The sequence below is a fragment of the Oryzias melastigma genome, linkage group LG22 (assembly GCF_002922805.2).
Source record: "Oryzias melastigma strain HK-1 linkage group LG22, ASM292280v2, whole genome shotgun sequence".
Lineage (NCBI taxonomy): Eukaryota > Metazoa > Chordata > Actinopteri > Beloniformes > Adrianichthyidae > Oryzias > Oryzias melastigma.
This window is the reverse complement of record NC_050533.1, coordinates 25,111,578-25,122,600: the sequence shown is the minus strand read 5'-3', so window position 1 is coordinate 25,122,600 and position 11,023 is coordinate 25,111,578. Positions and strand designations below refer to the sequence as shown.

The 11,023-nt window shown below is 40.7% G+C and overlaps 1 protein-coding gene across 5 annotated transcripts in view; it reads left to right on the top strand.

Moving 5' to 3' along the window:
• atrn (attractin) overlaps window positions 1–11,023 on the top strand; it is a 130,813-nt gene that overhangs the window by 13,726 nt on the left and 106,064 nt on the right. For all 5 annotated transcript variants that reach the window (XM_024262193.2, XM_024262268.2, XM_036210090.1 and 2 more), the window contains exons 5-9: window positions 2,030–2,226; window positions 4,897–5,065; window positions 6,631–6,721; window positions 9,477–9,726; window positions 9,807–9,990. In XM_024262193.2, the coding sequence (XP_024117961.1) occupies window positions 2,030–2,226; window positions 4,897–5,065; window positions 6,631–6,721; window positions 9,477–9,726; window positions 9,807–9,990 (891 nt within the window). The remainder of the gene's footprint in view (window positions 1–2,029; window positions 2,227–4,896; window positions 5,066–6,630; window positions 6,722–9,476; window positions 9,727–9,806; window positions 9,991–11,023) is intronic.

Here is an 11,023-nt window from a genome sequence, read left to right as displayed (position 1 = left end):
AACAAAAACGATGATAGACACTTTTCTATCGCCCACACAATATGTATCATCATATCAACCAGCACTATCTGCATGTGTGTGAATATCCCACCGAAGGCTGAATAATCTGAAGATCTTGAAAAGAAAATGACAAATGAGCAAAAGAATTCAAACTCTTTTGGTGTACCAGCTGATTGCTTTGCTTTTTTTTGTTTCCATCACCATGGAAATCTGATGCAAGTGATGGGGAAACGTTCAAATGGGAATGAAGCGACATGTCCCTCTGAGTCTTTGTCATTGGGAGTTAAAGAGTGCAAACATCAAGCTCTCAGTCTCCAAAGTAGAATAAAAGGATGACGCTGGACTTTGTGGACCGTCATGGTTCTATTTTTCTTCCGGAAAAAGACGAGCCTTTGGTGGTTAATCAGATTCATTTTAGTTCCCGGCCAAACTTACGAGAACTCCAGAATCAATTCCTAGGATCTAATCTCTGACCTTTTCTCTGAACATGAAGCAGATGAGGCCTTAAAAACCTTAATAAATGCCAAAATAGTCCAAAAAGCTAGCATGATGCCATTATAGCTTTCAACTTCTTTACCAGCTCTGAGTAATAATATTTATATCAGAGCTTTGCCTCATGTCTTCTAGAAACGTTTTCTCATATTTAATGTTCGTGAGAAAACACCAGACATGCCGATGAAGTTTGACTGAGGGAATGCTGTGGCTGAAAATGCTGTCTGGACTGATGCTCAGTTCCTGTTTTGGTTTTGTTCTATTGAAGCTAACTTCATGTAACTGTTTACATCTGCTGACAGCCCCCCAGCTCTCATCATGGTCAGACAAGAGCTGCCATGAACGATTAATTTAATAGTCGATTTATCACCAAACATTTTTTCCAATTAGTCGACTGATCAGGTCATGTACAAATTTTTACCATCATTAGCTTTGAACTAACTACAAACTAGATATAAAGTATTACCTGCAATAATGCTAGTGTGAATGCTGTAAGCTGAATTTGGCCAGTGACGATGCTGAAATTGATAGCTGAAAACGCTGAAGCTGATAGCTGAAAACGCTGAAGCTAAAAGCTGAAAACGCTGAAGCTGATAGCTGAAAACGCTGAAGCTAAAAGCTGAAAACGCTGAGGCTGATTGCCAGCTGGAATATTAATTGAACTCCAAATCAGCCTAAAAAACTGAAAGAAAAACCTAAATTAGCCAAAACAGCTAGAATGTAGCTGAAATATTAGCTAAACTCCCAAATAGCTTTAAAAAATCCTTAAGAAATGCTAAAATAGTCCAAAAAGCCAGCAGAATGCCATTATAACTTTCAACTTTACTACACTCTGACTCCATATAATACAAAGTAATGACTAATCGACTATTAAATTATTAATTGACTATTTTAATAGTCGATTAGTCATTGATTTGTCGACTAATCGTGGCAGCCCTTGTTCAGACTATAGACGACAGCATCAACACACTCATCTTTAGCCCCAAACACATGAAACGCATTTGTTGTGTCAGGAAAATCCAAAATCTGGAGAGCTGAACCTAAAAAACGACATCTGAGTCCCTGCATGTTTTGTTTTCTATGTTCTCCAAATAGTCGTTTGTTCCTGTTGAGCTGAAATTTCATGATGCCAATGTACACACACTATCATGTTCAGGTGATGCACACTAAAAACCTATTTTATAATACGAGTTATTTTACTTTTACCGTGAAATTTGGAAGAGGTTACATCTCAAATGTCACCTGACTGACTATAACCACAGTTTCAACACATACATTTGATTTAGATCCTTTTGTGTTGTTTGAGAAATGTTAAGTGCTGCGTTTTGCAGTTCTACCTTCAAATGTGTGTTGTATGTGACCCTCGGGAACGCTTCATTATTGATGAGATGGACCTGTACCGGATCAATCCAGTGTTTGTGTTGCAGCTCTGCTTTCATGATGCTCTGCTGCAGATGAATCTGCAGACGGGGAAGAGGAGAATTTGAACATCTGATTCCACCTGTCCTGTGTCTTCCTCTGCTTTCTCTCATGAAAGGGTGAACACGTGTCCCAACAACTGTTCGGGACGGGGAGAGTGTCGCGTTGGGAACTCGACCGCTTCGGTTTACTGTGAGTGTGAAGCCAACTGGAAGGGGGACGCCTGCGACGTTCCGTACTGCCAAGACAACTGTGGCTACCCGGACAGAGGCCTCTGCCAGGGCCAGGCCTGCGTTTGTGAACCTGGATGGCAAGGTGGGTCGACAGTGCTTCACTTTGGCTTCAGTTACACCTCACTGTGGATGTGGGAAGCTGAGCCTGCCTAAAGCTGGATTTCCTCCTGCTCATCAGGCACAGATGATGATGATGATCCAGAATGCATAATATTCAGATTGGAGAGAAGTCTTACTGTTAGAAAAGCCATCACTTTCCTGACTAGTGCTGAGAATCTCAGGGTAACTTGTGATATTAAGTGATTCACGATACATTACCCACGATATCGATGTATCTCAATATGGGAAACATTGCAATAATCAGTATATTACTTTGGTAATCTCTGATGTATAACTATTTCTAAAGCAAATAAATCTTATATTTTTTTCAAAAATTTTTTTTAGAACAATTTAAAACACTGTGTACATTAAACGCCCTTTCCAACATTGAAATAAAATGATCAATACATACTAGGGCTGTATCCGGGTGCTCGAATGCTCGCGATCTGCTCCCAAAAACTCGAGTACCAATATTCACAACTTCCAAGATTGCTGATTCGCAATGTTTTTAAATATAGTAAAGTGTAGTAAAATACTATTAAAATATTATCTGAAGACTGTGTATTTTTGCTCTGAAATGCAGAATAATGTTGGATTTTAAGTTTATGAATGAGAACAAACGCAAAAGAGAAGCTAAAAATGTGCAGAAATTGAAAATCGTAAAAACCATAACCTTTACAAACACCAAAAATAGCAAAAATACAAGCGATGATGTCCTTAACGAGCTGAACGTTTTGATTCCAAGATTGTAGAAATTGCAGAAAATGTGATTAAGTTTTTACGTGCCAAAATCGTCTAAAAATAAATAAAAAGAAAGAGAAACAGGATCACTATAGTGTGAATGCTTACAAATCATTCACACAATTAGTCGTTTATATTGTTTTGCTATGTCAATTCTGGGTAAATAACCAAAGGAATACTTTGGTCATTAATAAGCTGATATTACTGAAGCAGAGGAATGCTGGTTTCTGAGCCGTGATGTTTCAGGATGTTTCATAGACTCTTCTGCTGTGATGTTACTGTATGTTAGCATTGATGCTGAACAGTGTGTTTTTCCTGATGGCCGGTTCTTATACGGGTTCAGATCTGTCCCGTGTATCTGGTGACTCAATCCAGACCTTCTTATCTCCAACCCTCAGACGGCATTCATCAGCATCTGTCTGGGTCACCTAATGGCTGTAAAACTGAAATATTTCTGCAGGATCAGCTTTTGTGAGCTGCGTCAGACCTCACAACCCTTCAGCTGGCTCTTTAGTGGCTTCACTGCGCTGCTCTGCGCGAGCAGGAGCCGCTGCCTCATTAAACTGCTGTTACATCCACGGCTGTGTTTGCTTATGATCTAATTACACAGTTAAAGCTGAGGAGCAGGCATTTTTCTGGCCTAAATTACCTTTTCATGGTGGTTCTGGGGGAATGGCACCCTCTGTGTACTTTTAGCTGCAAGCCATTATCTGAACTAATTGTCAGATTGCAGAAAATAGAGTATGGGGTCAAAGCAGGATCAGCTTAAAGTGAACGAAAAAACAGAAAACTTGAAAAATCGACATTGTAATTAAAAAAAAAACTACAAATTTTGAAAACAAGACATTGGAAATAATAATAAAAAATTAAAATATATATATATTTTGAAAATATAAAAAACCCCTGAAACCTTCAAATAAATCTTGAAAATTTGAGAAAAACATACTGAAAACTTGAAATAAATCTTGAAAATTTGAACAACAAAAAAAAATACTGAAAACTTGAATTAAAACTTGAAACATGTCCTGCTTGCCAATGAGCACTAAGCCCCCATGTAAAATTAGGCTCAGCTCGGCAGCGAAAACTCAAAAATCAGAACTGAAAGTGTAAACTGTGGACTGAAAGTGAAGATTCAGAAAAGCCATTCCTTATCTTCAAGATTTATTTCATGTTCCAGTTTTTTTCTTCAGATTTTCAAAACTTTTTTTTTTCAAATTAAAAAAAAAAAATTCAGTTACAACGTTGATTTTACAAGTTTTTGATCTGTTTTTCATTCACTTTAAGCTGGTCCTGATTTGACTCCATAACAGAGATCAGTTCAGTCAATCCGCCTTTAACATATCTGAGATGCTTAATGCGCAAAAAAATATTTTCTGGGCAACACGGGGCAACACCGTCACTGAAATACCTGCCAAGGGAGACATGTTGTCTTCCACTGCACAGCAGACGGACAGACTTCAGATTAAAAGGATCTGTAAACTGCCCTCGAATACCCCGCCACAAGCTGCACACTTCAGAAGGCTGACAGGAAGGGGATAATCACGCTATTCCTGTCCTGTTAGTCGTTTTGAAAAAGTCCTGTGGGAATCTTTTCCCCTCATTCAGGGCTGGTTCCGCTTTATGCTGCAGTCATTGTTCTCTTACATAAGCGGAGGAAGCTGTCTCCATTCTCCTGCTTCAAGCTCCAAGATCCAGAGGGAACTTTCAAACGTCAAGTAACAGCAACCAAAGCCAGTTTTGTATGACTAACTTCAGTTTATTAAAGAAGAAACAAGTGCTCGACATGAAAAGTCTTTTTGAATGGGTTTTCACCTCTTAAATCTTTATCTCCAGCTGACTGTAGGGCATTATCTTATGGTAAATCTTCATTTGATCTCCTCTGTTGCCTCATCTGGTGTCTTTTTCCTCTCAGGACCTGAATGCTCCGTTCCTCTTCCTGCCAATTCTTCCTTCTGGATCCAGGAGGACTACCCTGAAGGCGGTCTGGCCAGGGCTTCCCATAAGGCTGTGGTGGAGCAGGGCCTCATGTGGGTTATTGGAGGCTACGTCTTCAACGCCTCCGACTATCACATGGTCAAAGCGTAAGTCTGCTCTGCTGTGAGCATCCTCAGTCTGATTTGTGAGGAACGTCCTCCTGTTGCTATGCGACTGGACTGCAGGATGTTCAGAATCTGAATGGAAGAACTTCCACAGTTTTAACAAGCAGACATGTTGCTAAGATTGATGCGAGCCCAGCCAGCACGGCCAAGTGGCCCCATATGGTTTAAAAGTGGTAGAAAATGTGGACCCCAATTGGGTTTGTCCACAGTTTCTGTGGTGGCCCCACCTGTGGTTGCCCACATTGACTTAAGTATAGATTCAGGTAGCTGGCTAGCGTAGCAAGCTAACCCACTGCTAGCCAGGTAGCCAGCTACCTGATGAACAGTGTTGCATGCTAGTCAGCCCTTCTTCAACAAGCTAGCAAGTTCCGCTGCAGCATTCTAGCTAGCTCTGCTCTAACATGCTAGCAAGCTGCACTGAAGCATACTAGCGAGCTCCGCTGTAGCATACTACCGAGCTCCGCTGTAGCATACTAGCGAGCTCCGCTGTAGCATACTAGCGAGCTCCGCTGTAGCATACTAGCGAGCTCCGCTGTAGCATACTACCGAGCTCCGCTGTAGCATGCTAGCGAGCTTCGCTGTAGCATGCTAGCGAGCTCCGCTGTAGCATGCTATCGGGTTCTGCTGTAGCGAGCAAGTGAGCTCCCCTGTAACATCCTAGTTAGCTCCACTGTTGCATGCTAGCAAGCTCCTATACAGCGAGCTAGCAAGCCCTGTTTTATTGAGCTAGCGAGCTCCGCTGTAGTGAGCTAGCGAGGTCCTCTGTAGCATGTTAGCATGCTTCCCTGTTTTGACATGACAAGCTCCACCGTATTGAGCTAGCAAGCTCTACTGTATTGAGCTAGCGAGCTCTTCTGTAGCATGCTAGCACGCTTCCCTGTTTTGACCTAACAAGCTCCGCTGTATTGAGCTAGTAAGCTCCGTTACATTGAGCTAGCGAGCTCTGCTGTATTGAGCTAGCGAGCTGTTCTGTAGCACGCTAGCACGCTTCCCTGTTTTGACCTAACAAGCTCCGCTGTAGTGAGCTACCGAGCGGGCGCTGTATTGAGCTAGCGAGCTCCGTTACATTTAGCTAGCGAGCTCCGTTATCCACCAGGTGGCTGGATAGCATAGCGGGCCTACTTATTGATTGTCCATTTAAGTCAATGTGGTCAAACACAGGTGAGGCCACCACTGAATCTGCGGACAAACCCATTTGGGGCCCACATTTTCTGCCACTTTTATACCATATGGGGCCACTTGGCCGTGCTGGCTGGAAGGTTCCCAGTCGCAAACCTGTAAACATATGAAGAATGAGAGTCTTCTCATTGTCTATCGTTCCTTTTTTGGGGATAAGAGAAGATTGTTTTGGGGTATAACAGAGTTTGGTCCTTCTCAGGGTAAACATGGACATGATCCATCACAGCTCAGAGGTGTGGAATCCATGAAAATCTGTTTCCTAGAGTCTCAGCTGCAGCAGAAATTGCTTTCAGGAACTCTTCGTAGGTCAACAGGGATCATGATGGGGAGCTTCTCTGTCATGTGGACTAAACGTCTTCTCCATGTAGGTATAACCTCAGCAGCAGGACGTGGCTGACCCTTGACCCCTCTGTCAACACGGTTACGCCCCGATATGGACACTCGCTGGCGCTGCATGAGGTATGAAAAGAGCTCTATGAAAAAAGGCTGAGTCATCCTGCTGCCAAAAGTGATATGAACATGTCCAGGGTCTTGAAGTTTTGAAAAGCTGCCAATGGAGTGAAGACGAGCAGAATCAAATGTCTGATAATGAACCAAGCTTTGAGCCGCTCTTGCTGCAGGAGCATGGACAGTGTCACAGCGGTTTCCGTGCCATGCACACCTCCTGGTTGTATTATTATCAAGCTGCCTTGTTGACTTTGTACTGGCAGCTTTGTGTGACGAGACGGACCTCATCACTTAAATAATGGCTGCTGTGGAAATGTGAGGAAGCAATCCGTGACTCCACTTCCTGCTCTGTGTTCATAGTAATTCATTGGTATGAAATGTAGGAAAAGGTTAAATGAAGCATCATATTTAGAGATTATTATTACAAATTTTAGGTCATGTGTAGCATTACCTTCTTGTACTTTAAGGTTATCATAGGGGTCATAGGAGTTTTCTCTGAATTTCTGCCTTTTCTTGTTTGTGTTCTTTAAGTCCATGAATAAATGGTAAATTCAAAACAAATCAAAGCTGCAGGCAGAGCTGCATGGCCTGCAGGCTCTATCCACTCTTGCCCTTGCCAGTTTTTTCATAATGACAGCTTTTTTCTTGACTGTATCTCCATAGCATAGCAACCATATTATTTTTGGGTCACCTGGAGGTAACAGCTCTGTGTCATTTTTAGAAGGGTTGACAAAAGTAAATATTTGGATTTCCTTGTCTACTAAGTTTTTTGTTAACCGCGCCCACATTCCTAATATGTTCATATCTTATCATATGTATCGTTCAGCTTGAACTAGAGATTCATGTATTAAATTTAACTATATTCCAGTAAAAATGTGCAGTAACAGATAAACACTACTTTTGTGAGCTTGTCACTGTGAAAATCTAAAAACGTTAAATCCAACCTTTTTCACAAGAGGCTTCCCGATGATGCTCAAGGAGTTACAGCTTTTCTCAGTCGTTTTTGTGCATTTCTCACAACAGTTAGTGTAACCTCCACAACATTTAGTCATTCTGGTCCAACCTAGTGGCAGCTTCATGCTCATTTAATTCAATAGCATGACCTTTACCTGTACAAATCTCTACAAAATTATCACTTTTAACTTACTTTTGATCATTATTCATTCGTTTTATCATGTCTGTCAAATGTATATCTAAACTTGTCCAGGCTGATTAGTCATTGTTTGTACAACTAATAATCTTCATTTCATTGATTGGGTCTTTGCACACAAACTTGTTGAACATGTTGTACGTCCATTTTAAATATAATTGTTATTGTGTTTCCATGAAAGTTTGCATGAACTTTTTTAAGGAGAACCTCATTTTACACTGGTGAATGGAGGTGTGTGAACTATTAGTTGGAACCAATGATAATGATGTAAACCTCCACCACTTCGCTACAGTCAGACAGTGATTTGCAGAACATGACGGGATGCTGGTGGAGTATCTTCCTCTCTTCTCTCCATTTCTGAATCTTATTGAAGAGTTTTTCCTCTTCCTGGAGGTGGAAGGTATATGACCGGCGTCCACATACACAAATGACCTGCTAGAGGTCATGAATGCAGCTCTGATGACATCACAGCAGAGTCTGCAGAGGGTGGATTCAGTTCTCAAGAAGATTCTTTCCTCTGTGCATTGATAGAGCTGATATTCACTGTGATGCAGATGAAAATATGTGACCAGACAGACGGGAGCTTCTAGTTGTTCATGATTGATTTGCATTATCAGTATTTTCAGTTTCAAAACTACTTCAGGAAGGTTTACTGAGCCAAACTGAATGTAATTGTGTAAAGTGCATATCCTGTCTTTTTCTTTTCTTTTTTTAATTCTCGATTTCAAAATGCCTTGCATGATACATACGATAATGTTGTCTTTGCATTACTTGACATTTGGAAACACTTCCAGAGTAATCAGTCTCAGTGAAAACATGCTGAAATCTTTTGACTCTATCGTTTAAAGAAGCTAGAGTCATGACTTGTTATTTTGAAAACACTGACACTTTCACTGACATAAAAACTTTCTTTTGAAGCATGAACTAACCATTTTGAGTTACCGACTTACATTTTGAGAAAGTGACTCACGTTTGCAGGTTATCTAATGTGTTTTGGAGTTTGTACTAATTGTTTTTAGCAGTGGTGCAAACATTAATACTGTTGTGAGAAATGCACAAAAACGATTGAGAAAAACTGTTGGGGTTGATAGATCAAAACCCTAGGAGGAGTTTAAATAACCAAGTTTGTGTTCCTCTGATGATTGAGACACAGGCTTCCACTTTTTCAGAAAAAAACTTTATTGCTGAATTTAATACCACAATTTCATGATTATTTTGCTTAATAAAAATGGAGAAAACTTTTTGTGATGATACAAAATGTTATTTTACAAGGACATGTGAAAAATGCTTTGATATTTCAGAATATTTTATTAGAACAAATCAGATGATAACTTTGCAAATTTTAATTGAATAGAAACATTTATACCATTCTTAGACATTTAACCCTTCCGCTCTCTTTGGGGTCCAGTTGACTCCAACCACATATTGATATGTGATTTCTTCCATGACAAAGGTGGACAGGATTTTATGTCTGTCATGGACATTAGTGAAACTCAAAAATCAAAGATAAAAAAAAAGTTCAGCACACTGTCTTGGGGGGTCCAGATGACCCCACTTTTAATGTAAACAAACTAAGGAGAGCGGAAGGGTTACTATATATCGTTTTCTTTTCTCCAGGGAAAAATCTACATGTATGGAGGAAAGATCGACTCCACAGGAAACGTGTCCAGCCAGCTCTGGGTCTTTCACATCCAGAACCAAACCTGGGTCCTGCTTAGCCCTCAAGCCAAAGAGCAGTATGCTGTGGTGGGACACTCGGCCCATATTGTGCCCCCCGCCCAGGAGGGGGGCAGTCATGTCATGCTGGTTCTGTTCGGACACTGTCCTGTGTACGGTTACATCAGCCATGTGCAGGAGTATGACATCAGTGAGTGGATTCTTTTTTCCCGATGGATGCTCTCATGCTGTTACGGGCTTCTCAGTAAAGAGCTTCCTGTCGACCCTCAGACAGGAACACGTGGAGCCTTGTGAGCACGGAGGGCGCCCTGGTCCAAGGTGGTTACGGCCACAGCAGCGTGTTTGACCCCAGCACCAGAGCCATCTACATTCACGGGGGCTACAAGGCCTTCAGTGCGACCAAGTACGGCCTGGCAGGAGACTTGTACAAGCTCGATGTGGACAAGAAGAAATGGTGAGAGCCGGTTCTAGTGCAGATGTGGAGTGGTTCTGGTTTAGCTGTCGTGATTCGAATGCCAAAGCACTTTTTGTTTATTACAGTTATAACATTTTCACCTCCAGTCAGCAAAATTGTTTGAAAGTTTTAAATGAGCATCGCTTTCTATCCAGATAAGTTTATTTAATCTTTTCTGGCTATAAAAAGTGCCCATTTATTCAGTATTAGGGATGTCACTTTATCGCGTTAATCACGTTAATTAATTGCAGACATTTCAGTGCATTATTTTTTTTTGTGTTAATCTCATTTTCGCTTGGCTTTAGTGTTATGCACATCTGGAGGAGCATTTTATCCAGCTCATACTATGGTCTGTTAAGAAAAATGTAAATATTAGTTCTGCCACGATTAGTCAACAAATCAACGACTAACCAACTGTTAAAATAGTCGAGGACTGATTTAATGGTCGACTAGTCGTTACTTTATATTATATGAAGTCAGAGTGTAATAAAGTTGAAAGTTATAATGGCATTCTGTTAGCTTTCTGGACTATTTTGGCATTTATTAAGTTTTTTTAGGCTTTTTTGGAGTTTAGCTAATACTTCAGCTACATGTTAGCTGTTTTGGCCAACTTAGGCTTTTTTTTTTATTTCTTGGCTTAGTGTTGGACAGTCTTCCTACTCTTTTTTGATTTGGTAAATTAGAGACTCTGGACTGGAAGTTTTTTTAGTGTTTATTTTTATTTTGTTATTTGTCAAAGGAAAGGTTGACAGTCTTTTATAATCATAAAAAAACCTTATAAAGCCACCATTTTAACAGCGCCACAATGTCACTAACTTAACACTAGAATCCCTGGAACTTCTGCTTCTGCTGCAATCCCCCCCTCCCCTTCTCAAAGTAGTGTTGTGGTGATCACCTTAAACCATCAACAATGACTTCCTGATTTCGCAATACAAGTGGTTATGACTGCGGACTCACATTCAGAAGGTCGTGGGTTCGAATCCCGCTCAGGAATAGTCCACATGAAATATTAGTTTTTACTTTTAAATTTTAT